The sequence below is a fragment of the Manis pentadactyla genome, chromosome 11, assembly GCF_030020395.1.
Source record: "Manis pentadactyla isolate mManPen7 chromosome 11, mManPen7.hap1, whole genome shotgun sequence".
In the NCBI taxonomy this organism is placed as follows: domain Eukaryota; kingdom Metazoa; phylum Chordata; class Mammalia; order Pholidota; family Manidae; genus Manis; species Manis pentadactyla.
The window spans coordinates 77,080,160-77,107,289 of NC_080029.1; the positions used below are offsets into that span (position 1 = coordinate 77,080,160).

At 39.5% G+C, this 27,130-nt stretch overlaps 2 protein-coding genes across 4 annotated transcripts; one reads left to right on the forward strand and one right to left on the reverse strand.

Annotated features, from left to right (window-relative positions):
- METTL3 (methyltransferase 3, N6-adenosine-methyltransferase complex catalytic subunit) lies at positions 1-12,980 on the forward strand. Of its 2 annotated transcripts, none has more exons than XM_036887448.2 (11): positions 1-214; positions 7,304-7,518; positions 7,613-8,017; positions 9,017-9,192; positions 10,158-10,374; positions 10,575-10,762; positions 11,135-11,173; positions 11,339-11,447; positions 11,566-11,631; positions 11,803-11,915; positions 12,751-12,980. In XM_036887448.2, exons 1-11 carry the CDS (start codon positions 139-141, stop codon positions 12,860-12,862), a joined length of 1,716 nt encoding a protein of 571 aa, XP_036743343.2. In that variant the 5' UTR covers positions 1-138; the 3' UTR covers positions 12,863-12,980. The 2 variants fall into 2 exon arrangements, with proteins under 2 accessions (XP_036743343.2, XP_036743342.2); XM_036887447.2 differs by having other exon boundaries at positions 3-238.
- On the reverse strand, positions 12,310-27,119 carry TOX4 (TOX high mobility group box family member 4). Of its 2 annotated transcripts, XM_036887444.2 has the most exons (9): positions 26,950-27,119; positions 26,670-26,738; positions 20,179-20,421; positions 19,077-19,337; positions 18,519-18,749; positions 17,058-17,138; positions 15,985-16,725; positions 14,862-15,025; positions 12,310-14,178 (listed from the first exon to the last, which is right to left on the reverse strand). In XM_036887444.2, the coding sequence occupies exons 1-9, from the start codon at positions 26,953-26,955 to the stop codon at positions 14,118-14,120; spliced, it is 1,857 nt and encodes a 618-aa protein (XP_036743339.2). In that variant the 5' UTR covers positions 26,956-27,119; the 3' UTR covers positions 12,310-14,117. The 2 variants fall into 2 exon arrangements, with proteins under 2 accessions (XP_036743339.2, XP_036743340.2); XM_036887445.2 differs by lacking the exon at positions 26,670-26,738 and having other exon boundaries at positions 26,950-27,103.
- Between the last annotated feature and the right edge of the window lie 11 nt (positions 27,120-27,130).

Sequence of the window (27,130 nt, forward strand, 5' to 3'; positions counted from 1 at the left end):
TTTTCGTGCACCTCCCGTGATCTCTTTCCGGAGAGCGTTGGCGTGTCCGCGTAAGAACTGGGTATTTCCTGCCGCAAAGGTTGGGAGGTGCTAGTCGGCCGCGCCTGATTCGAGACGTGTTCGGGCTGGGAGTCTAGAATGTCGGACACGTGGAGCTCTATCCAGGCCCACAAAAAGCAGCTGGATTCTCTGCGGGAGAGGTTGCAGCGGAGGCGTAAGCAAGACTCGGGGCACTTGGGTGAGGCGCGGCGCTGTCGGAGCCGATGCTTGGCCGGTGGGGGCGGGAGGGAATTCTGGAGAAAAAGACAGCTCCCAAGTCGGCGCCCGCTCCCAAGTCGGCGCCCTCCCCCGAGCGGCCATTTCTTTAATTCCTCGTACGTCGACTCTCTCCCTCTTCCTCAGCAGCACAGACGCTTCGCCCTCCTGCAAGTAGACACGGTTTCTTCCTGCCCCGGCCTTGGTTCCTCTGGTTCACTTTCCCGGGACGGATGCCCGGCCCCCAGTCCCGTCCGCCCGGCCGACTCTTAAAAGTCTACGAGAACGTCGCCTTTGCTAGGCCTCGCAGCTCCCCGTGTCTCGAAGCCGAGAATCCCCCATTTTTGTTGCTCCCCTGGCGCTTTGTTCTCTCGTTCATAGCGACTCCTTTGTAGTCATTTCTTTACGACCGTGGGGCACCGTGAGAGCAAGGACCGAACCTTTTTATCCACAGTGCCCAGCTTAGTGGCCCGCACAGAGTTGGAACTCGGTATTCTAAATGAATAGAGGAACTGGCCAGTGTCTTAGCCATTACATATCGTGCACAATGAAAACATTAGTTTTTTGTTTTTATAAACTTTTTCTTCCCTCCTATTGCGTCCCGTTACAGCCATAAAACTTGAAGAAAGCTCCAAAGATTGTCAACTCCCGCCCACATGTCCCCATCTCCAGCACAAGCCCCTAATTATTTAAGGCAAATGAATTACAAAGATCTTCAAGTATGGTGTGTACCATCCTTGTGATAGCTTGTTCCAATGTTTACTAGTATACCTGAGACCATCTTTGAATCTTACCTAGATACATTTTAGGTCCATTCTGGCCCCTGGAACCAGAACATGCTTTGGCAGACTCAAAGACCATAATAAACGTCCAGTATTTACGGTGTGTATGAGCCCAGTTAGACAAAAATAAGTAAAACACTGCCCACGCTCAAAGAGTTTAAAATTTAGTTAGGGAAAAAGGAGTGATGCTTGGAAAAAGAAATATAATGTAATGTATGTAAAATGCCAAATGAATTGAGTATGGTGAAGGGAGAAGTAACGAGTGGATTTAGTCAATGAAGGCATTGTGGAGAAGTTGGCACTTGGGATTTGGTCTTGAAGGCAATTTAGGATTAAAATAAAAAGAAGTTAAGCCAGAGTAAGTAGAGAGAGAGGTGCAAGTCATATGATCATGGCTGATTAGTAGTTAATTTAAGTTCCACTTCATTTTTCCATAACTACACTTTGGAATTAACCAAACTTTGTGCCAAATGCAAACCAAATTACCAGAACCTCCATACTGCATCCAGGTCCTTGCTAAGCATGCTTGATAATTTTGACAAGGTAATTCTCCCTTGAATGTAAATACTCTTTTTTGACTTGTAAAACCACCTAGTTTGGTTAAGACGCCTATAAAAGCATTTTTGAGGGTGTGATCAGGCATACACTGCCTAATGGTCCTTTTGGTACTGTGGGAATGTGCAGAGATGAAACACAAACTAGCCTATCGCTGTTCTTTCGATTATTTTGGTTATTCCAAAGAATATATATTTTGAGTGTTAGGATCTTAGGAACATTGTGAAACCACTCTGTTAGTTTGTTAAAGTTGTCCTATAAGGTGTAACTAAAGGCTTGATAAAAATTCAGATCATTAAGCTTTTCTCACAGGATATATAAAAAATTTCCTACCATATCTTGATTTTTATATATTATTACTGAAATTTGATCCTTATTTACTACTGGGCCCAGTGTTAAAAGACAAGAATATTAAACGAACTAAAGTGTATCAATGTCATTGATGAATGCCAAGTACAGTGGACAAGAAGACCTTTTGTTAGTTTGGCATTCTTAAAGTACAACTTAAAAAATTATGGCAACATACACATAATGAAATTTACCATCTTAACCATTTTTAAATGTACAGTTCAGTAGTGTGAGGTATATTCACATTGTTGTACATCCAATCCAGAAGTTGGTCATCTTTCAAAAATGAAACTCCACCTATTAAACCCTAACTACCTATTCTCCCTTCACCGCATTCCCTGGCAACCACCATTCTGTTTTCTATTTGTATGAGTTTGAGTACCTTTGATGTTTCATATAAATGGAATCATAGAATATTTGTCTTTTGGTGACTGGCTTACTTCAGTTAGCATAATGTCCTCAAGGTTCGTCCATGTTGTCACGTGTCAGAGTTTACTTTTTAAGGCTGAATAAGATTCCAGTGTATGTCTACACTGCATTTTGTTTATCCATTTTAGCTGCCATTAGAGATTTGGATTGCTTCTACCTTTCAGTTATTGTGAATAATGCTGTGAACATGGGTGTAGAAATATCTTGGAGATCCTGCTTTCAAAGCTTTTTTGGATATATACCCAGAAGTGGAATTGCTGAATCATATGGTAATTCTGTTTAAGCTTTCTGAGGAACCACCGTACTGTTTTCCATAATTTTTTAAATATCATCAAAAGTACAGCTTTTTTAAATGAAGATTATTACTTTAAATAATTCTTTGTTTAATTTTAATGGAACAAAATAGACTTGACCAGGTTTAGCACATGATAAACATGGAAACTGCTCAATATATTTATTTAATGGGATTGAAGGTACACATATAGATATTGACATATTTTAGGGGTCCGCAAGTGAGTAGACTGGTCATATTTTTATGTCTTGTCTTTAACCTGATATTTTTGGTTATCATCAGTGAAACTTAACCAAAGAAGAAAGTCAATTTCATGTATTCCTTTGCTGAATCTAACAGAATTTTTTATCAGAGAGAAGCAGGGTGTCAACATATTTGCCCACATAGTGGAAGCACTCAGTAAATGTACTGAATTAATAAATAAACAAATACTTTCTGAAGGAGTTGGAACCCAGGGGTTCTTAATCATTTTCTGCCAGTAACCCATTTTAAGAATGATAAAACAATGGAGTCTTTTCCATAAATGTGTATATATGTGCAGAAATTTACATGTGACTTTAGGGAATTCACAGAAAGCCCATCCATAAATAACAGTTGAATTAATGAGCTGTTAAATTTTGTCTATAAGATATTAGACATGAACCCCCTCCTTCCAATAATCTTAGAAGAGGTATTTTTTAGCTCCAGTGTCCAAAATGTCATGAAAAGAATACTCTCAGGAGGTATATTACACAAAGATTTATAAGCAGACTCACATCACCAGGTTGTCCTTTAAAAGAGCAATATTAAAACTGTCACATTACTAAATTTAAAATGTCAGGATCCCAGATTAAAAACATGTTAAAGTGGTTCTTTTCATAGACTTCTTGCTTACCCTAAGAAAAATTATTCATTACTCAACGTACAACTTCACTTACTGGAGAAAGTGAAAACTCTATAAGAATAAATGTTTTTATGATTCCATTGTTGATAATATCAGGTTAGTTATAATCTCATTTTAAATTTATTGGTACTCAGATTGGAGCCAAATCAATACTTTTTCTCACAGAGATAATGTCTGATATTTTAAAGTCTAATTGAAACAGTCTAAAGTCTAATTGAAACAATGTGTTGCATATGTTAGAAATAGCAAATAACATTTAATGAAAAGTTGGGTAATCTGTTCTGTTGATAAGAAAGAAAGAAAGCATTAACATGGAACTAAATCTACATACTGTTATTTTAAATATGATAATAGCAGATATAACAATGTCAAGTAGATTGCTTTATTTCTTTGGATTGTTATATTTTGGGCTTCTCTTAAACCTAATAGAGAAAATGTTCATCAAGGAAATAATGTGATATTATTGCATAGTTAAGCCAAGTGTCCCAAGAACCATACTGTGGCAGTAATGGAAAGTAATGGGGCAGTGAATAAGTATATCCCCAAACAGAATTTGGGTTTGATTACATTAACAAGAACGTTTTGGAACTATTAATTAAAAGTTTGAAATAATGTAAAATGCTTAGTAATTTGACATGTGTTTTAATCAGCGACAACACCTTGTCATTTTCTCATAATTCATGTGGGCAAGAAACAAAACAAACCATGCAAAATCAAGATATATTAGATCTCCAAAGAACACATACAAGTGGCCAAACAGGTACATGAAAAGGTGTTCAACATCACTAAGCATTGGAAATGCACAGCAAAACCATAGTGAGATACCAGCACATAATTGTTAGGATGTCTATTATTAAAAAATGAAAAGATACTACATGTTGGCAAGGAGAAAAGTAAACCCTGATTCACTGTTGGTGGGAATGTAAATTGGTGTAGACACTATGGAAAACAGCATGGCAGTTTCTCAAAATATAAAAAAATAGAACTACCATATGATCCAGCTGTTCCACCTCTGGGTATTCAAAGGAATTGAAATCAGCTTCTTGAAGAGATCCTTGCATACCCATGTTCATTGCAACAAAGTGGCCAAGATATGGAAAGAAATGTCCATTGATGGATTAATGGATAAAGAAAATGTGGAATATATATATATAGTGGGATATTATTGAGCCATAAAAAGAAGGAAATCCTGCCATTTGTGACCTAATGGGTGAACTTGGACGACCTTATGCTAAGTGAAATAAGTCAGACACTGAAAGACAAATACTGTGTGATCTCACTTAGATCATCTTTGAGATGTGGACTCTAAAACAGTCAAAGGTCACAGAAGTAGAGAATTAGGATGGTGATTGCCAGGGGCTGGGAAGAGGTGAAAATAGGGAGATGATAATCAAAGGGTTTGAAGTTTCAGTTCTGCAAGGTAAATTCTAGAGATGTAGCATACAGTATAGTCCCTTAATTGACCTAAAACTTTCAGAAAGATCTTATGTTAAGTGGTCTTACCACACACACACGTACACAAATAGTAGTAATAGTAAAGGCAGTGGAAGAAAACTGGGAAGTGATAGATACGTCTGTCGCCTTGATGGTGGTCATGGTTTCTTCAGTGTGTGTACTCACCTCCAAACTCATGAAGTTGTATGCATCATATATATATATATATATACAGCTTTTACACATCAGTCATACTTAAATAAAGTGGTCTTAAGATGTAGTATGGATTGTCTACAGGAAGCTTAGGCCTTTATTAATGAAATAAAACCCATACTACTGGCAAAAGCCTATTACAAGGTGCCTGGCACAAACTTTGAACATAAGTTGATGGGGAAAATGGATAATTTATGGCTTACCTAAAATACTAAAAATTTCCAAACTGCATAAAGAACTAAAGTACCTGTATGCTGAGAATTGATTTAAATCTTAAATTTATGTCTTATTTTAGCCCCCGTTTCTATTATCAAAATCTTCAGTTTAATAGCTTATCTGATTTACTCCTTTTGGCATATTTTATGAGTTAAAAAGTTCAATATATAATGTATAAAACAATTTGTGGATGTTGTATCTGAAATCCTAATTTAAAACACCTGTTTTTTTCTGCTTTAATAATTTATCATTGTCTTTAGGTTGCTTAATGAATGAAAAGAAAAAGCTCAGAGTTTGATCCTAGTGTAAATTGTAATTGGAGTATTTAAGCTTAAGTTTATTAGACTCATATAATTTCTGAATTGCAAGAAACTTCGTCACCAATTCAGTCCTGTTGAATACAGAAATTTGCCTGTAGTCTTTCAAGTAAGCTAAATAATAATAGTCACTTGTATTTCTTCATATTTTTAGCTTAAGTCAGTTGGCTCTCAAAACTCTTCTTCATCCAGGCCTTCAAACTGCTTCCATGACCCTAACGTGGGCACACCACCTCTTTGTCAAAATAAAACAAGGAACTTCTAACAGTACATCTGGCAAAAGTTCCAGTCTTTTCAAGATTGAGCAGAACATTAAAGGAATCATAAATAAGTAGGGTGAAGAAAGTAACATTTCCAGCTAGTGTGGAATTGTGGAGTCTATTTTCCAAATAGGGTATAACTTATTTTCATAAAATGTAACTGTTCCAGCAAGGTGTTTGGTGTGGTTCAGCTCCATTTTCCTTGGGATTTCTGAGTCAAATTTTACTAAAAATCAGTTTGATTACAGAAATTTCTGAGGAACCAAAGTACCTCTAAATGTAAACCAAGGGCCCACGGGCCCACTTGTATCTTAACAGTATTTAACAGAATGCCAGTACAGGTCCTGAGAATTAATACTTCATTTATATTTTTACTAAATAATTAGATATTGGGCTTTGGCAAAGATAATACAGCTGACCTACCCCACTCCGTGCAGTCAAAACTGTGTATATAACATTTGACTGCCCAGAAACTTAACTCCTGCTGTTGACTGGAAGCCTTTCTAATAACAGAAAGAGTCAACACATATTTGGTATGTTGTATTATATACTGTATTCTTACAAAAAGTAAACTAGAGACAAGAAAGTGTTTTTTCAAATTATCAGAAATCTCCAAAAAATTTTTCCAGTATATTTATTGAAAAGAAATCCATGTATGAGTGGATCCACACAGTTCAAACCCACAGTTGTTGAAGGGTCAACTGTATTTTGTCCTACTTTGAGTTTCTTAAATCTTATTAAGATTATGATGGCTACCCAGCCTTGTGAAATAGTAGGGTAGGTGATAAAAATACAACCAGGAAAATCCACTTGGTGACTAGGACTTCAGAGTTTTACAAGATTTTTGTGTTTAAGTGTTAAAAGTCACATCATTCTAACCCCCTATACTTGGCAATTTGTACACTCTCTTATCCATTCCTTAAAAGATCTGACCACAGCTTAAGTTGTTGAAAACATTTCTGGCTTTTAAATTCAGATTAACTATATCCAGTTGTCGTTTAGAGTGACTGAAGGAAGGTGGTATGGACATTTAAATCTATGCTGCTAATATATTTCCTTTGAAGCACAGCAAGGACATAGAATTAGGAAAACACCTCTCAATAGAGAAAAGGTAAGTGGTCCCCAGAAAATCCAGGATTATCTTGGCAAAGCAGTGCGTGATTCAGTGTGATTGAGAAAAGGTTATCTAGTGCTAAAGTTGGTCAGAGGACTCTTGCATGAAATAGATCTGTGTGCTGTGAATGCTGGAGAATTTGGCTCCTGAGGAATGTATAGACCAGTGGTTGCCTTTTCTCATTTTCACTTCTCTTCACTCTTAGATCTACGGAATCCAGAGGCAGCACTGTCTCCAGCCTTCCGTAGTGACAGCCCAGTGCCAACTGCACCCACTTCTGGTCCTAAGCCCAGCACAGCTTCAGCAGTTCCTGAACTAGCTACAGACCCCGAATTAGAGAAGAAGTTGCTACACCACCTCTCCGATCTGGCCCTAACATTGCCCACTGATGCTGTGTCTATTCGTCTTGCCATCTCAACGGTAATGACCTGATAAGACAAAATTAGCATCTACCACTCATTTTCTTCAGTTCACGGTCAGTGTGTTATTACCCTCCCCTCCCCTCTTTCCCTAGCCAGATGCCCCTGCCACTCAAGATGGAGTGGAGAGCCTCCTACAGAAGTTTGCAGCTCAGGAGTTGATTGAGGTAAAGCGAGGTCTCCTACAAGACGATGCACATCCCACTCTTGTGACCTATGCTGATCATTCCAAGCTCTCTGCCATGATGGGTGCTGTGACAGAAAAGAAGGGCCCTGGGGAGATAGCAGGGACTATCACAGGGCAGAAGCGGCGTGCAGAACAGGACTCGACCACAGTAGCTGCCTTTGCTAGCTCTTTGGCCTCTGGTCTGGCCTCTTCAGCATCAGAAGCAGCCAAGGAGCCAATGAAGAAATCAAGGAAACATGCTGCCTCAGATGTTGATCTAGAGATAGAGAGCCTTCTGAACCAGCAGTCTACTAAAGAACAACAGAGCAAGAAGGTAAGGGCAGATGGAAATGCTTTCATGTAGACACTTTGAATAGCAGGTTTAGTTTAGAGGAATTTACCCCTAAGGCAAGAAGCAATTCTTAAACTTGAGAGTTTAGAGCAGTGGTTCTCAACTGGGGATGATTTTGTCCCCTTCCCTCCCCTGCAGAGAACATTTGGCAATGTCTGGAGATGTTTTTGGTTGTCACGACATGGGAGTCTTACAGGTATCTAGCGGGTAGGGGCAAAGGATGCTGCTGAGCATCCTATGCTCATAGTCGGATAACCTCCACATAGCAAGGAATTAGCTAGCTCAAAGTGTCAATAATGCCAGTGTTGAGAAACAAATTTAAAGGATCTTTGTCATTTGATTTGTTTGGAAGAATCATCAGACTAAGAGAAGAGGAATCCAAATACAGAAACAGAGGGAGGAATGGAAATGTATCCTGGAAGATACTCATGTGGACCATTAATTACAGAAATTGGTGATTAAACAATGTGAATTGGCAGTATAGTGGTTCTGAGTATAAATACTGGACCTCATGAGTTCTCGTCCACTTGCTACATCTAACTGAATTTGAACAGTTAACTTCTCTTGAGCCTCAGTCATCTTGTCTGTGAGGATAGCCAAAGGGCCACCCACCCCTTACAGAATTGTTGCATAGACAACAGCAAGGTGCTTAGAACTTGAGCTTAAAGTAAGGTGCTTAGAACTCTGCATTGGTTTTGTATCTAGTAAATATAAGTGGTTTTGGTGGAAAGGAATGCTTTCTTTGGGAGGGGAGTTTGGCATAATGCTTAGCAGTAGGAACCAGGTTTCTGATATTTTAATTCCATCCCAAATGCAGATTTGTAAGAAAGGACTGGACCTGTGACAAATCTCTTCTGCTGAGGCTCCAGTTTTCCCATATTAAGTTAGCTTATTTACCCCTTACAGGTAATTAGTGTCAAGTAGGATTTTCGGAGGTGGTTTAAGGGCTTATTTTTAAGTCCGAGGCTTCTTCCGTCACAGGTCAGTCAGGAGATCCTAGAGTTACTAAATACTACAACAGCTAAGGAGCAATCCATTGTTGAAAAGTTTCGCTCACGAGGTCGGGCCCAAGTACAGGAGTTCTGTGACTATGGAACCAAGGAGGAGTGCATGAAAGCCAGTGATGCTGATCGTCCCTGTCGCAAGCTGCACTTCAGGTCTTTTGGGAGGGAGGGAGAGAGGTGGGACAGGCCTCCTAGAAGCAGTCTTTAATTTTTTATCTTGATAACCATTTGATTAATTTTATTTATACTTTTTTAAAATTAAGGTATCATTGATAGACAATCTTAGGAAGGTTTCACATGAGCAACATTGTGGTTACAACATTCACCTGTATTATCAAGTCCCCCCACCCCACCCCATTGCAGTCACTGTCCATCAGCATAGTAAGATGCTATAAAGTCACTACTTGTTTTCTCCGTGCTATACTGCCTTCCCGTGACCCACCTACGTTAATGTGTGCTAATCATATTGACCCTTAATCCCCTTCTCCCTCTTTCCCCACCCTCCCCAATCCCTTCCCTTTGGTAACCACTAGTCCCTTCCTGGAGTCTCTGAGTCTGTTGTGTTGTTCCTTTAGTTTGAAGCAGTTTTATTCAGCGCATTCCTTCTGGTCATTGGGGTTCTGTCTTTAATGCTATTGTTAAATGGTTTTAATATAGTTTGTCCAAGACCTCTAGACTCTGAAGGCCTACTTACAGGAGTAGTGATCTGTGGGAGGAAATACAGGCTGCACTCCCAGATAGATGTGAGATTTTAAAAGCCCCCTTTTTGCAGTAGCAAGGAATCTCTGTCTGAACCCCAGTGAAAGTTAAAGTTCTCTGGAAGGATGAAGATCTTAGGAGAAGTCTGTTTTATTCTCTTTAACCAGGAAGCCCTTCCGTCTTTCCTGTTTTAAGATGAGGAAGTTAACTATTTGCTCAGAGAGACACTAAAACTCTTTTAACGTGAATTATGGATTTCCATGTCACTTGCCTCCCTCCTTTGAAATCTCATGGAGGAAGTTCTAATGATAGAGAAAATAAGGAATGGGTAATAAAAGGACAGTTTGAAACAATTGGAAATTGAACTGTGTGATCTAACTCTGGGACACCATCTTGATTCTGACTCTTAATTTCTTCAGACGAATCATCAACAAACACACTGATGAGTCACTGGGTGATTGCTCTTTCCTTAATACATGTTTCCACATGGATACCTGCAAATATGTTCACTATGAAATTGATGCTTGCATGGATTCTGAGGCTCCTGGGAGCAAAGACCATACACCCAGCCAGGAGCTTGCTCTTACACAGAGTGTTGGAGGTGATTCTAATGCAGATCGACTCTTCCCACCTCAGGTACCTGTCTGGTCAGGAACCTTACATCTGGACTTAGGGCACCCATTCATGTAGGAAAGCAGGGCATAATGAGCAGTCTGTCTTGCTGATTGGGAATGGAGTGGGATACGCACACTAATTAAGGGAGTAGGAAAAGAGGGACTGGGGCCATGAACCTGAGAGTGAAGGAAGGGAAGATGACCAAATACCACCTCATGCAGTGGATCTGTTGTGATATCCGCTACCTGGACGTCAGTATCTTGGGCAAGTTTGCAGTTGTGATGGCTGACCCACCCTGGGATATTCACATGGAGCTGCCCTATGGGACCCTGACAGATGATGAGATGCGCAGGCTCAACATACCAGTACTGCAGGATGATGGCTTTCTCTTCCTCTGGGTCACAGGCAGGTAATGCAGTTCAAAGATATGTAGATATGGGCAGACAGAATACAGAGTGAGTACTGGGTGGGGATAAAATCCTGGGTTTTCCTTGCTCTGCTATTAAATGTATAAGTCAGCCTTTTTTTCCTACTGAGACCTTATGCCTGCTTATCATACAAATGATACCATGAATTCTTTTTGACTCTTCATTTGTTCCTTGTGAAAGGAAAGGTCATTGAGAATAGATGTCTGTCTTCATTCTTAGATCCCTCCTGTTGACCTAATGGTATCTTGCATGTACATGTTCACTGAATGCCTACTGAAAGGAATACTTCTCATGTATCTTGGGGAAAAAATCTGGGTATAGAAATAGCTGTTTTAACACTCATTTCTTTCTAGGGCCATGGAGTTGGGCAGGGAGTGTCTGAACCTCTGGGGGTAAGTATGATCATTGGGTTGTTTTTTTTGAAGGGAAATACATAATTGCTATAGTTGTGTTCCCCTCCCCCAGAGTGTTTCCTGCAATTCCTTGCCTCTGTAGATGGTACTACCTCTAAACTGTGATAGCCAGGTGAAAGCTGTAGTTCTCTTTCTTGTGCCCAGTTATGAACGGGTCGATGAAATCATCTGGGTGAAGACAAATCAACTGCAGCGCATCATCCGGACAGGCCGGACAGGTCACTGGCTAAACCATGGGAAGGAACACTGCTTGGTGAGTGGCGGTGGGCTCCAATTCAGTAGGTGGAGCAAAAGGAGGAATCATTTCAGCTTAATGAGAAAAAGTTCAAATGCTGGGATTCATAAGGTAATACATTCTCTGTGGCAAGCAGGTTGGTGTCAAAGGAAATCCCCAAGGCTTCAACCAGGGTCTGGATTGCGATGTTATCGTCGCTGAGGTATGTGCTTCCCCAGGCATGAAAGCCTTCCACATTTTAATTGGTATCAGTTATTCAAGTCAGGTGTATTTTTGTCCCAAGTTCTCACATTTGGATCATGAACATAAATGGAAAGGGCTAGAATTGCGGTCTTGGGTAACTTAAAAGTAGCTAGAGCCTTTTATTTCCTAGGTTCGTTCCACCAGTCATAAACCAGATGAAATCTATGGCATGATTGAGAGACTATCCCCTGGTACTCGAAAGATTGAGTTATTCGGACGACCACACAATGTGCAACCCAACTGGTAAGATGACAGAGAACATGCTAGCTCCCAAGGGAAAACCTGTTTATGGTTAAGGATGGAAGTTATAGTGGAGCCAGTAGTCTACAAACGGGCTTCAGGGGATTCATAAGACACCTAAGCTTGTATTTGAACTGTTTTATGGGACTCTGTAACATTCAATGGAAACCCAACACATTTTAGGACTCAAACCACTGCTCTCTAGGGCCTCCATACACTCTTAACTGCCTGAAGATCTGCCTCAGTTATCCTATGGGATGTACTGAATCTGCCCTCTGGTGGTTACTAAGAATTGTTTTTACTCTGTCAACAATTGTAATGTTTTTCATTCCATTAGTAGGGCTTCAAAAGACATGCTGGTAGCATTTTACTCAGCAAATTTGTTGAGGCCTATTAGTACAGATCCTGTTTTTAATTATTTATTTTTAAATTAAGGTATCATTACGAAGGCTTCACACGAGCAACATTGTGGTTACATTTACCCATATTATCAAGTACCCCCCTCACACCCCATTGCAATCATTGTCCATCAGTGTAGTAAGATGCTATAGAGTCACTGCTTGTCTTCTCTGCTATACTGCCTTCCCGTGACCCCCTACATTATGTGTGTTAATCATAATGGCCTCGGATCCTGCCTGTTTTAACAGCAATATCTGTGCCTGATTCCTAAACTAGTCATACTATCATTTTCACGATTATAATTATTAAGGTCTTTTTAAAAAGAATTAGCATGAATATTTGATGATAGGTAGTCTTAATAAAAGGTACCCATCTTTTAACAGTGTTAAGACATTTAATTCAGGATTTTTGATTTACCCTTTCTTTATCCTTGCTTCAGGATCACCCTTGGAAACCAACTAGATGGGATCCACCTACTAGACCCAGATGTGGTTGCCCGGTTCAAGCAAAGGTATCCAGATGGTATCATCTCTAAACCTAAAAATCTATAGAAGCACTTCCTCACAGAGCTAAGCATCCATAGCCATGTTTCTGCAGGCTGCATCTGAAGAATAATATTTGTACAATAGCTTCTTTCCTTATTTAAATAAAAGTTTATATTGTAGTTGGGATTTTGAAGTCAAATTCTGGCTCTGCCACCTAACAATGTGTGATCTTATGTAACTCATCTCTCAGTGTGGTATTCTTATGTATAAATCTGGAAATATTACCTACCTCATTGGGTTGCTGTGATGGTTCAAACTAAGTGAGAGCATTAAAATGGATTGTATTGTTAGGATCAAAGTGATTAGCAACAAGTAGTATGTGAACATGGTAATCAAAAAGGTAGTTCTGTGGGATAGCATTTTTCAAGGTGAGATTTGAGTTTCATTTAAGGTTATCATTAGGATTATCATGCTCTAAACATTTGCTTACTTTGTAACAACACTGATTTTGTTACTACTGTATTGTTTTTTAGGTTATTTCCAAGAAAAATGAAATATGCACATCAGTGCCCAAAATGTGCAGGAAATTAGCCTTTAGCCTTTATATTATGTAAGCCTGTTAGAAGATATTTTATCAAATACAAGTGAACATAGCTTTAACTTTGGTGAAACCTTTTATATTAATTTAAGGATATAGAGTTTGCCTTTTACACATAAACTTTGATTACTGAGGTGAAGAGGGACATGTTGACATAAAGAGAAATAAACTTCTCGGCAGGGTTTTTTCCCTCCAGCCCAGTGTGCCTACTGTGTTGAAAACCTTTGTTCTCAACGTAATATACAGCTAGACGTGACAGTAATAGTTTTCTGATTGAGAGGGAACCTTTAACGCAGGCTTTTCTCCCCTTTAAAGTGGATCACACAATGGTGTTTTCTCCTAGGCTCAAAGCAGAGTACTCTCCCATTATTTTAATAATTTTTTAGGCAAATCCTATGACAATTAAACCAACACATTTCCTTAAACAATCCCCCTACCCCACCACCACCCTTCTGTTTGTCCATATTCCCTTCATCGTTTCCTCTGCTATTATCACTGCTTTCACTGCTTGTACTTGAAAGTAAAAGGCAATTCTAGAGTACAGTAAACTCAATAGCCCTGCTGCACAGCCTGGCTCCTGTTGAAGAGAGAGGAAAATGGAGAAGCATGGAGGACCAGTATGGACTGAGATCAGGCACTACCAGAAACCCAACTTTGTGTTTTAAAAATAGGATCTTGGATTCCCAGCAGATAAGTCTTCACTGGCTTGGAGAACAGGAAGGACTATTTTACAAACACCACTGTGTTTGAATTTCTAGAGGCTACCCAGGCCAGGAAGACATCCCTAAGAGAGAAAAAAGATACACAAACTTAGAATTACAGCTCAGATAAACTTTTTAAAAATCTCTGTCTTAAATAGATTCCCAAATAATTTCCTATAACATCAACAAGATGAGATAGTATCACCCAATAGAATATAAGGGCAATAGGCCTAAAAGAAGTATAGGCAATCCTAACTTACTGAAGAGGATTTGAGGTAGAAATAGCAATGCCCTGTTTTAGATATAGGTAAACCTCAGGGAAAACTGGTAAGAAGGCAAAATCTTCAGAACTTTTCCCCACCCCACGTTTACTCCTACCACATTTACTACCTTATTGTGCTACTCACCACTTAAGCCATTTTTCCTCAAATTCTTAATCTCTAAGTGGCCTGATTTACACTGAGATAAGCTAACATTCACAGAAACAGCTTAAATGTGTTGTCATATTTTTGAAGAGCGGACATAGAGGTAATGTTGCAACTGAGAAGTGTGAACTGCTATTTAATTGTGTCATCTTTGTGTGGCAAATGTAAGCTCTTTTTAAGCAGGTGAACTTAACCTAGTAGCCTCTACAGTCATACATACACATAGCAATATATTCTACATAAGGTATGATGATACTGATTATATGCTCAGGATTACCATGTTTTCCAATACTGTTAATTTAACAATACCTGAATTATAAGAAGGGGAACTATAAACTTACCTGCAGTGCTTCACCACACACTCGTTGCTGCAGTATTCATTGTCCCAGTCCTTATTCACAACAGGAGGGTTCTCACAACCAGACCTCACACATCGAGGCTGGGGTGAGAGCGTCACAGGAGACCCACTCACCAATTCAACATCCATTTGAGAAGGAGACTCAACCTATATGAGAGAGAGCACCAAAGACAGATTAGATTGCTACCTACCTCACTTGCCAAATCAAATTAACTCTTGGACCCAATGGAGCAACAGGTGTTAATAATCCCTCACATATAGGATAAAGGTCTCAAAGGTGAGTTCTTGGTCTTTCCCTCTGTATCAAGTTTTACAGTTTTGCCAAGCAGACGGACATGAGTTCTTTCCAGCAGGGGAATGCTGGCCATATGTGAGTACTCTTTAATTTTAATCTTAACCATCACTGACTTTTATTCTGCACTTGAACAATATTCCTCTGAAAATATCAAAAGCTGAATGTGAATAGAAGTTGGATCACCTCAACTAAGATCAGGAGGGCTAAGAGAAGACAAAATGTGGTGCCATTACAAAAGGGAAAGAATCTGGAAATTGTTTCCCATTGATTGGGGGGAGGTATTCTTTAAAATGGCTGCTCTATTGTGGAGCGAGAGTCTCAGACCCATATTTTGAAATGATAACTGGTCATATAAGAGTTAAAACTAGGAAAATTGGCATCTGTATATATCTTTGGGAAGACTCAATGATGTGAGCCAACTGAATTTTCCTAGTTACATCCCCTATTTATCTCCCAACTGAAAACATGCAAGATGTAGGAAAAATGGAAGATTTATAGCTCTAAAGCTTAGAATCCTTGGGTAGGCACCTCTGAAAAGTAAGTGCTTAGGCTGCATCGTCTGTAGCTGAACCATGGTATCCTGCTTAGTTAAGGGGTACTCGGGGACTACTTAATGGCCCTCCTACTGTTTCTCACCAAGAACGCAGAGTATCTTGGGTAGGACAAGTCACAGTGATAGGGAACTGTCCACAGGATATTTTGTACTTCTGGTCGTCAGGCATTAAATGCTAGTAGTAACGCCCACTTTACTTCATCTACCAAAAATGTTCTTAAAACTTTTCTGCTGGTAAAGACTTGAAAACAGACTCACCTCAGGAACTACATCTGTAATCATCTCACAGATTGTCTCAGTAGAGGTTTCCTCAGCTGTGTGGGTTTCAGAGCTGCTGTTCACAGGCCTCTCAGGACTACTTTCCACAGCTGGTGGGACTAAGGTAGTCTGTACTTTCAGAGTGGGTGGAGGCACAAACTTGATTTGCAGAGGAGGGGGCTGTTGCTGTAAATTGATTCGAACTTTCTGAGATGGAGGCTGTTGCATGGCCTGGAGTGGGGGAGGCTGCTGCAAAATGGTCACTTGCTGCTGAGTTGGGGGCTGAGGCATCTGTTGCAATGGAGGGGGCTGCAGTCGTGGGGGAGGCAGTTGCATAGAAGCAGCAGCAGCTGCTGCTGCCTGCAACACTGACCGGGTGACAATTTGGGCTTGCTGACTGGGCTGGATAGTAGCTGTACTGGTTTGGCCTATTTGGAGCCCCCGGGAGGTTACCACTGTGGCTGGGATAACGGTGACCATTCCTCCTTGAGACATGGTAATAGACGAGGGCAACATCTGTTTGGTAATAATCAACTTGGTGATATTGGGCTGACCCCCAGCCCCAGAAGATGCCTGGTTTGCTACATAGGATGAAAGAGTGGAATTAACAACAATGGAAGAGGACAGGGAAGGGGGCTCTGTTGAGGCTGGTGCTGGCGACGCTGGGTCAACAGTAGCCACAGGAGGTGGAGAAGGAGTCTGTGATGGCACTGAATCCAGTTCTACTGTTTCCACAGTGGCCTAAAAGATAAGGTGGGAAAAGGTCATCTGGAGATTTATTCTCTTCCCCAGGACATACTCCAATCACTTCCTAATCAAAGATACATGACAGATTGGGGGGGAAAAAAGAGTAGCTATAAGTTCTATCCTGGCACAAGTAAACTATGAAAATAAGAAACTCAGACTGTTTAGCAAACTTAAGGATGGAAACAACAGGAAGCCCATTACGTACTTTAATACAACATAATGATTCCACAGGTTTTTGGTGGTATTTACTTCTTATAACTGCTAATAAATAGCTCAGAAACTATCTTTTTATAAGCATATATACCCACCTCCCTTAACCCCCTTACCTGACACTCTTGATTGTCTTTATAAGCAGCCAGAGCCTTCAGATACTCTTTCTTGGCAGCTTCAGTTTTCCTCTTATATACCTATAGGAAAGAGAGACTACTTTAAAAGTCCCCATCCTCCTAGGGAAGAGTGGTAATTCTTTATTATTTATCAATGAATGACAATTCATCTCAGTCTAAATATTGACAACTGTGAACATACTTCTGAAAGCAAGTAATCAAGGAAACCACCATGGCAGAGTTTCCAGTGACCAAGCATCTGAAAGACAGCCAGTCAACAAGAGTCTTCCCAGAATAACTACACTTCTAAAGCTAACACCAACCCATGCCCACTTCTGTAAGCAAAACAAATACTGATCCAAAAATGATATAAGACCTGCATTCTGCTTAGCCTGGGATTGTGTCTAACCAGTATATTCTCCCTTAAGGAATGTGGTAAATTGTTGGCAGTGATGGCCATAAGAATTCCTCCCATCCTGCATACTTCTTCTATCAAGAGCTGAAACCTATTTCCCCTTCCTTTGACTCTGGACCAGCTCTGTGAATTGCTTTGACCATCAGAACATGGCTGAAGTGACATAGAGAGACCTTGGAGCCTCTGTTTTCTCCTCTGGGAATACTGCTCTAAGTCTGCAGTACTGTAAAGAAGTCAGTCTAGTCTTTGGGAGGATGAGAGGCCACGTGAGGGAGAACTGAGACATCTCAGCCAACAGGCAGCACCAACTGCCAGATATGGGAGTAACTATACCTTGATACCAGCTGTCATCTAACTTTGCACCACAGGAATGATTTCCTGGCAAGAAACCAGGAAAACCACTCAACCAATTTATAGAATCATGAGAAACAATAAATTTGCCACTGTTTGAAGCCATTAAATTTATGGTGATTTGTTGAGCAGTAGTAGATAACTGATATAAATTATCTCTAATAAATCCAGCTTTTTGTTTCAAATATTAAGTAGTGGACTCACTCCGACAGAAGACTAAAGGCTAGGGTAATGACAGCATTTTTCAATTTCAATTGTATCTTATACACATCACAATTTTTACTTATTTTTTTAAGCCCAGATTAAATTTAGAGAGATTAACTATAGTTTTCAAGTTTGTTACTAGGCCAACAGGAACACCCTAAATTTTAAATCCAAACTGAGTAGTGGATTTTAGAGTTAGCCACAGCATGTAATCTACCAAGGAATAGCCGAATTTTACAGCTGGAGAAAAAAAATGAGGGTTAGAAAAGTTAGATTCAGTGCTTTTATAGTAATTACTAATAATTTTTAGATGGGTATTCTGAATTTAGTGTATGGCTGCAACGTCAAAGACAAAGGATGACCTGTGAGTGTCACTGTTAACAAAAAACTGGCATTACATAAAAACATTTAAGACAGTTAAAACTTTTTCCCCTCTACTTAAAAATTTCTAGAACATCTGTTCTCCATTAGCTCCTCCATTATTTGCTTACCTGTTTTTGCTCCTCTCCAAGACTGTCCCACATGGAGGCCACAATTTTTGAAACCTCCCCGAAAGTGGCATTGGGATTCTGTCCCTTGATGGCTGCCTGTGTATCACGAAAGAATAAAGCATATGCTGAGACTGGTTTCTGAGGTTCATTAGGATCTTTCTTTTTTCTCTTCTTTGGGGCCTTCTGCTTTTTTCCTGTTTCCACCACAACTGTCTTCTGGCTGGGAAGTTGCTGTAGGGGAGAAATGAGAATTACATGAAGGAAAATGGGAAGTATGTCTGGAGAACTGTAAGAAAAGGACATTTGTATGGGGAATCTAGGCACATGGATAGAATTTTCAGAAATGCTAAAAACAGAGGTGACAGGAAAGTATGTGAGGACCAACAAGATGGGGATTGAGAGGAACATTATAAACTAAATTGAGAGGTGAGACCCCATACCCAGAAGAGAGCAGAGGAGATGGCAGCGCAGGGGTAAAGAACACTGTGTAGCTCTGTATACAAGGACTTTTGTCCCCAAATATCATGGTAGATTTGATTTTGGCAGGGAATGCCTCACCCTCCGGAAATCCTCAACACCATCCTCATGAAGTGAACTAGTAGGTGAAGGGGTGGTTGAAAGACGATCCTCTGGTGACTGGGCAGGTGGCAGGATGGTACCACCCCCTAAGCTCAAACCAAGTTGAGAACTCAGTTCTGACTGATCAATGGTGGTCAACTGGCTATGCCCCATCAAGCCAGATGTCATGTCTGTCATTGGTACATCAATTGTAACAGGTGGGTTGGCGCTATACTGAGTTCCTATAGAATGGTCCAAGTCCTGAGAGAAGCAGAAGGACTAATTAAACACTAAATATAAAAAATACCACTCCTTCCCCCAGCTGAATTCAGGACAGTTTATTTAACCCCCTGCTTACCTGGATTGTATCATCATTTAAACTCTAAACTTTGAATAATTTTTCTACATATAAAACATACTAAGCTTTTTAATAAAGTATAGAAATCAGTAGTCACTTATTTGTACTCGGAAGCCTCTTCCAAAATAACCAGAAATAACTAGAGAAGTCCTAATTTTGGACAAGTTAACAAAATTATGCAGTAATCTGGAGGTAGTGATGATGTAGAGGGTAAAGAAAAACTTCCCTGTCACCTCCTAAAAGAATGGCTTTTAAAGTTGCCACTACACAGCTATTAGAGTAAGTAAGGCCAATATTAGAGATGTTTGGTATCAAACAGAGCATGTAGAGATGTACCACTGATAAGTGCTGTAAGCCCAATATACTGATTTATAACAGTAATCCATAATTAATATATTGGTTCAGACTGCTTTGAATAAATCCTCCCTGTACAGCTATCACACATTTGAATACTAGGATGTAAAGACCATAGTAAAGGGAAAAAAACCCTTATTTAAAAAAAAATTATTTTCATTTCAGGGTTAACACTGGACATTTTACAATTTTAAACCATTTTTCAAGTGAAATTGATTCAGATGATATATCACATCTATTCCGGGAGAATGAAGTCTTTGTTGGTGAACCTTTAGCCACAAGAATGAAAATCAAGTAATACGCAAGTGCAGTAGGGAATAGAGTCACTTTTGTCTCCTCTAACATCAGGCCCATGAACTTGGGTAAGCCTGATAATGTCTTGCCCCTTACCATGGTCAAGCCCCCACTCAGGAGCCCCCCGCCCTGCTCCATCAAGCCATGGGTCATGCCAACAGGCATGTCCAATGTCTGGACCCCATATTGGGCTGAAAAGCTGCCATCCTGAGAGGAGGAAGGGTCTGCCAGGTCATCAAAGTGGCCAACCACATCTGAGACAGCCAGTGAAGGATCAGAATCCAAGGAGATAGGCGGGATTTCAAATTCCTCATCACCCAAGCTTGGTGTATGGAATGTCTGTAGTGGGGGAAAAAAGGGAAAACAAATTAGTGAGAAGAGGAAGAACTGCGTGTTGCTACGTGAAGAACAAGGCTGGGTACTGGAGATTCTAATGTACCTCTTTTTCAGGTGGGATCCTATTTTTGTTATCAATTTCTTAGGACCTACTTAATTCTGCAAATATTTCTTCTTCCTCATACCCTTGGTCATGTGGCACACATAAGGCTGCCGACATTAATCAGTTTTCAATTCTTTTACCTCTTTTCTACCTTTATCTTCTCAGTTGTCCTGAACTAATGCCTGTTGTTCTAATAAATGATTCTTCCAGCACCATTATTAAGGAGTCAGCCTTTATAACCTGTTTAGCTATGGTGCTTACAATCTCTCTAAAAGTCTAATAGATGGTAGTTACTTCACAATTACTATTATCTGAACTGTTAGACCACTGAAATTCACTGTCAATCAGTTAGCCTTGGACTCAGTTTACTATACTTAGGGTCCTTTTAAGAGGATCTTAAAAGGTACTGGACTGGCAAGGGAATCTTACCCCCCTGTAAAATAAATGCACTTAAGAGTGTCCTACCTCTTTTCCACTTTAGAAAATATGGTGTTAACAACAAATAAGATTCCTATTTGTACAGGATTTTTTTAAAAACCAGAAATGCCAAGATTAGGAGAAAAACCTTCATAAGAGCTAAGCCAAAGGCATACTGGTTCTCTTAAGTTCCCAAACACATCGCTAGTTCTGCTCTGAATGAACCATTCTGAAAGAAAGAAAAAGAGTATCCCAGCTGGCTAAAAATCGAATCCCTTTCTCTAAGTCCAACTACAATAACATACTGTCTTTATTCTGAATGGGGCCACCATTCATGGAGTTAACAGACCAATGCTGAATTAAGATACATTAAATGCTATGTTCCTTTCTGACACTAAAAAACTAAAATGGCAGCATCTATAGCAAGAGACTTTGGTGTCAGAGAAGTCTGAGTTCAAATCCAGCTCTGCCATTTATTATGTAAATGTAACCTTTAATGGTCATATATGAATTTTCCTCATCTATAAAATGGAAGTTGTAATGGTAATCTCCTTATATTGTTGTTATGATGATTAATGGGATTTAATATGCAAAAGTGTATCACACTCCCTGGCATATATACATATGTGTGTGTGTGTGTGTGCATATGTAATTGCTTAATAGTTATTAATGATAATATGAATATACTAATTATTACTAACTTGCCACCTGCCCCAAACAATTATCATAGATGGGTGAAACTTTTGAAACTTTAAATTCTATCAATCCTGTCACATGGCATAGTAAATATCAAGTGATTAAGATCAAATTCAGTAGGTACCTACATTTTTTTGTCATGATTAAACAATGCAGTCTTAATTTAAGAGTTTGTCAAGGTTTTCTTGACCCAGAAAGGGTCTCACTCATGTCACCATTTTTATTCTAATGAAGATACTGCTAGAAAGAGTATTTCTGTAGTAGAAACCAGGGAGAAAAAGGTATGTCTGTGAAATGCCCAGTCTCTCTGGATGTATGTGTATATAGCTTCATTTCTACATTTTCCTCCTCTAATACCTTTGCTACTTCATCTAGCATGGTAAAAATTTGGTAGTTGTCTGGGATATTACATGAGAGTAGCACAAGAACAGGCAGTTCTTGATGAGAAAAACTAAAACTCTCCCCTGGAACTAAAATTTTTTCAGTAAACAACTCGTAATTTTTGTTGTTTTGTGGGCGTTCTTAACTTCCGGTCGTCTATGATTTTCTGAAATTTCAGTTTAGGTTCATGTGAACACTTTTCAGGAAGAGGGTAAAAAGATTTTTACCAAATTCTCACGTAAACAAAAGTTACGGGGATAGGAAAAAAGATCATGAGAAACATTTATTGTACTAGATTAATATAGTGATTGTATAATAGCAGTTTACCATTTTTTAAAAGATACATACTGCTTTGACAAAGCAAAAGATGCCTATCCATTTCTACTTACCACAACAAATAGAAAAGCAACTCTACCAAGGTATGAAAATGATACTTTTTGCTAGTGAGAACTGAAAAAGATGAAAAATTCATATCCAAAACAAGAGACCAGTGTTCTACAAAGGACTACCCCTCATAAACCATCTGAGTGCTCTCAAGGACTACACTTAAAAACCAGACATGCAGAGAGATTCCACTGTATTGAATTAACAAGGCATTCTTTCTATGCACCACTCCCTGGAATGTAGAAACAGCTTTGTTATTCAGTATCTGTGGCTTTAATGGTTTTTTGTTTTGCTTTGTTTCTTGCTTTAAATAAGAAAAGTAAAATAATGGCAATGATCAAGAATACAGAAGGGTAAAGCACATGCTCGAATAAACACAGATTCACTCTAAATCTCTTTTACTACCATAAATTATCTGTAAGAGTAAGGCTAAAATCCAATAATTAATATCTAAAGTTATATTGTTCCTGTGGATCTGAGACAGGGACCGTGGGTATAGTCAGAGTAGGGTGAGGGCCTCCGGGACATGCAGGGCAGAATATTTACAGTCAGAGCAATGTAACAATGGGCAACGAAGTCCCTACTGAAACTCTGTGCTAAGCATTATGCCAAGTCAAGGTCACACTCCCTAGGGTAAAGATACAGACATCTTTAGTGAGATCAGTTAAAGGTCAAAAGGCCAGGAGCAACTTGGCCTGGAATGTTTGAGTGTTCTGCAAGGGTATCAGCACAATGCGTGACTCTGCTGTCAGCCCTAGCAATCAATGACCCAGCCCACCTTGAGGACAAGGGCATAAGTCCACACCCCTAAGCCTTTTTTTTTGACGTTCTCGAAAAATCCTCAATTGCCTATAAAACCCCTAGACAATGCACCATCACGGGCTCTCTTGTCCCCTCCTGGCATGAGCCAGGAGCTCTATTCTCTCACTTTATTCCTAAATAAAAGCCTGTACCTTGCTCTCCTACCTTGAGTGTTTGTGAAGCTCATTCTTTGGCTTCGTGAACAAGAACCCTGGCATCAGATCTACTACATAACTAGGTCATACTCTAGACTCATAAAACAGAGATAAAACTGTAGCAATTTTTAAGTAAAAATAAATGATCTGGGCACAGGAGAAAATAGAAACCTGATGCAGCTATCTTCTCATGCAGCTTGCTTTTCCTTTTCTTCTCTGTTAAATTCTTGGGCTTTTTTCAGGGAGTAAGTAGTTTGGATACTACAGTTTATAAACAAGAAAGCTTGGATATTGAGAAAAAACCAAAAAAGACCATTTCTCTCTCTTTTCACATTTCCCGATACCAAAACATACAGTCCAGAATTTCTTTAGTTTCTTGTGTAGATTATTCATATTAAAGAAATGTATTTTAATCCAACACCTATTTATTCAACAGTACACTGGTAGTATGGATTTTTTAATAATTTATTCATTCTTAAAAACTGATATAGTAGTGACATTTTTAACTATTCAGTCTGAAACTATTAACTGGTTCTAATTTTAAAAGTACTTTTTCTCACTAAGGATAGGTATCTTCATGACATTATTTCCTCAAAGTTCTCCAAGTACAGTATCATGTATTACAGAAGAGCTAACTTGGATGAGAGAAACACAAAGATTAAACTCCCTCCAGATTACAGAGCTTTCCTATCTCAAACAAAGCTGTAATAAATGCTAAGCCTTCCTCTCTGCATACCCACTCTAAGAATTATTATTTACTTTGAGGTATAAAAAACCCTTACGTAAGGTACATACTTTTAAGTGTATAGCTCAATGAATTTTTACATATATAAGCATCCACATAACTACCACCCATATCAAAGATACCAAACATTTCTATCACACCAAAAGATTTTCATATATGCTCCTTCCCAATCAATCCTCCCTCCCTTTCGTAACAGGTACTATTCTGATTTGTCACCATAGCATTGTTTAGTCTTAATACTCATTAAAAAATGAATCCTTATAATAGCTACTCGTTTATGTCTGGATTGCTTTCCTCAACAACATATTTTGGAGATTATCTAAGTTGCATTTTTTTAGTAGTTTGCTTTTTAAATTGCTGCATAGTATTCCTTCTCACAAATGTACCAGTTTATAGATATTGGAGATGTTTTCAGTTAGCTATTATGAGTTAAGTTGCTTTGAACATACATGTTTTTGGTGAATATATGTACTCACTTCCCTCATGTATATATCAAGGAGTAGAATTACCCTGTCTCAGGATTGGTGTATGTTTATCCTTAGTAGATGCTGCCAGTTTTCCAAAGTGGTTAAATAGATTGACACTCTCTCATCAGCAATGATTAAGTTATCTACATTGGAACTGTCAGTCTTTTGAACTTTAACCATGCTAGTATGTGCACTGGGATATCCTTATGATTTTAATTGGTATTTCCCTGATGAAAGATGACACTTTTTCTATATGCCTAATGGCAATCTGGACACCCTCTTTGTGAAATGTGTATTCAAATCTTTTGCCTATTTTTAAATTGGATTCTTTAACTCTCCAGAAGTATTTGGTATTTCATATATTCTGAATACCAGTCGGATATATGTATTAAAATACCTTTTCCCAGTCTGTGTGTTGCCTATTTAGTTTCTTAATGACATCTTTTGATGAAAAGAAGTTCCTAATTTTAATGAAGCCCAATTTTTCAATATTCTTATCGTTAATACTTTTGCAGACATCTTTTTCTTGCAAGAAAATTAATTTTCTAAAAGAAAATTTAAAGATTACCTTTCCCTAGTTCTAAGTTATATTTGGGGTGGCTCATAGTAAAACCAGATTAAAAAACAAAACAAAACACAGACCAATTAAATTAGAGAACTTGCAAGGAAGAGGAGACCTATTAACACTGACAGACTGGCTAAAGGAAACCATTGAAAAACCACTTAAATTTAGTTATGAGCTTCTTGGCAAAATATTTTTGTTTTTTTGATTTCTCAAAGTCATAAAAACAAAGGACAGACTCAAACCTGGAAAGCTTCATGAGGCCAATGTGAAATTTACCACACTTTAAATACATTTAAAATATGGAGACCTGATTCAGAAGTAAATGGCAATGATGCACTTTCATGTGGATGAGGCCATGTGAGATGTACAACACTCCAAAAAATTTAATTAAACCATGAAGATCAGAAACTGGCAGTGAGACTGCAAAATACCACAGATTTTAGTTTTAAATCATTTCTAAATATGCTGCTCATTTGATTCACACTTTCCCCTGTTAATAATAAATAATAGTAATAAAGAAGTTAAAAAACTAGTAACTGTCCCTTGTCAATCCAACTCTTATCCATGAAAATGTTAAGATTTACTATAGAATACGCCCATTCAACAGCAACGGAGAATTCCTGGTACAAAAATCCGATGTCAATTGTTGACACCACTTTTGAAGAAAAGTTTTAGTACTCAGAAGGTAGAAAGCTGAACACGTCAAAGTTTCTCAGTGGGAAATTAATTTTTGTCCCATCTTTTTCTCTTACCTTGCCTAAACAAGTGATATATACCTATATTATTTCAACCAATAGTTTTCCATGATTACTAAAGGACCATTACTTCTACTTCACAACTTCCTAAAAAACTATTATTACAGCCATTTGACAGCTGGGGAAACTGACACACGAAGGTGAAGTGACCTGCCCCGACTCCGAGTCACTGCTAACAGAAACAAATGTTCTACTCAACTCCCTTCATGTTTTCTGGCAACTATTTCCTTTCATTCTGTAACTAGCAAAGCAAGCCAACACCACGTAAGTAAACATAACTATTAACTTTAAAAAAATCACTGAGTAGGAAATTTAAATGAAACAAAAACCCCGTCAACAGAGTTCAAGAATGAACAGAAGTCCATAGTTAACCTCTGCTAGGTAAATTCCTCCCCTTCCCCCAATTTTCTTAGCTGAAACATTCCCTTTCCGCTGCGATTCCCCAAGATTGTTGCAGTTATTACTCCCCAATGAAAGGAGACAATTCCACTGTGTCTTCCAATCCACAATCACTCTGAAACAGGTTGGCTTTTCTGATGACAGCAGCTTCCCGGGCCTTCCCCTTAGTCTTCACAGGCTCCGGGAGCAGTTGCCACTGTTCTCAAAGCACCAATCGCCCAGGGTAGTCTTCACAGGCTCCGGGAGCAGTTGCCACTGTTCTCAAAGCACCAATCGCCCAGGGTTCCCAGCCCCCGGACCCTGGCGCCTGCGATCTCCTCCCCCCACCCTACCCCGCCGCTGCCTCACGCCCTCCCCCCGCAGCGTCGGCAGCTTGTGCTCACCTCGGCCCCTGACAGGAAGGGGTGCGAGGGCCCTGTGATCGTCAGGTAATTGTCATTTCCTCCGGGAAACTGGAAATCAAAAGAAAGCCGCGGGGGTAAGTTAAGGGGCGCAGTGAGTTAGCCTGGAGCGACGGACTCTGACCCCGACTTTCTGACAACGCTCCCCAAACCCTGTTCTCGCTCCCCGCCCGTCAGTCGCCTCTCCGCCCGGCTTTCCGCCTCTGCTTCAGCCCCGCCGGCTGCGCGTTCTCGCCAGCCTTGTTAGTGCTCAGATTCCTACCTCCATCTTCTCACAACAGCTACCACCGTCTCACTCCTCTCATCACTCCCACCACCGCCCCCACAGGACTCGAACTGACGTCACTTCCGCAAGGACATGCGTAGCTCTTGGCTGATCGGAAGGAGAGCAGAGGGGCTGTTGCAACTCGGACCGGGGAACGCCGAGCGAACGAAAGGGCTCT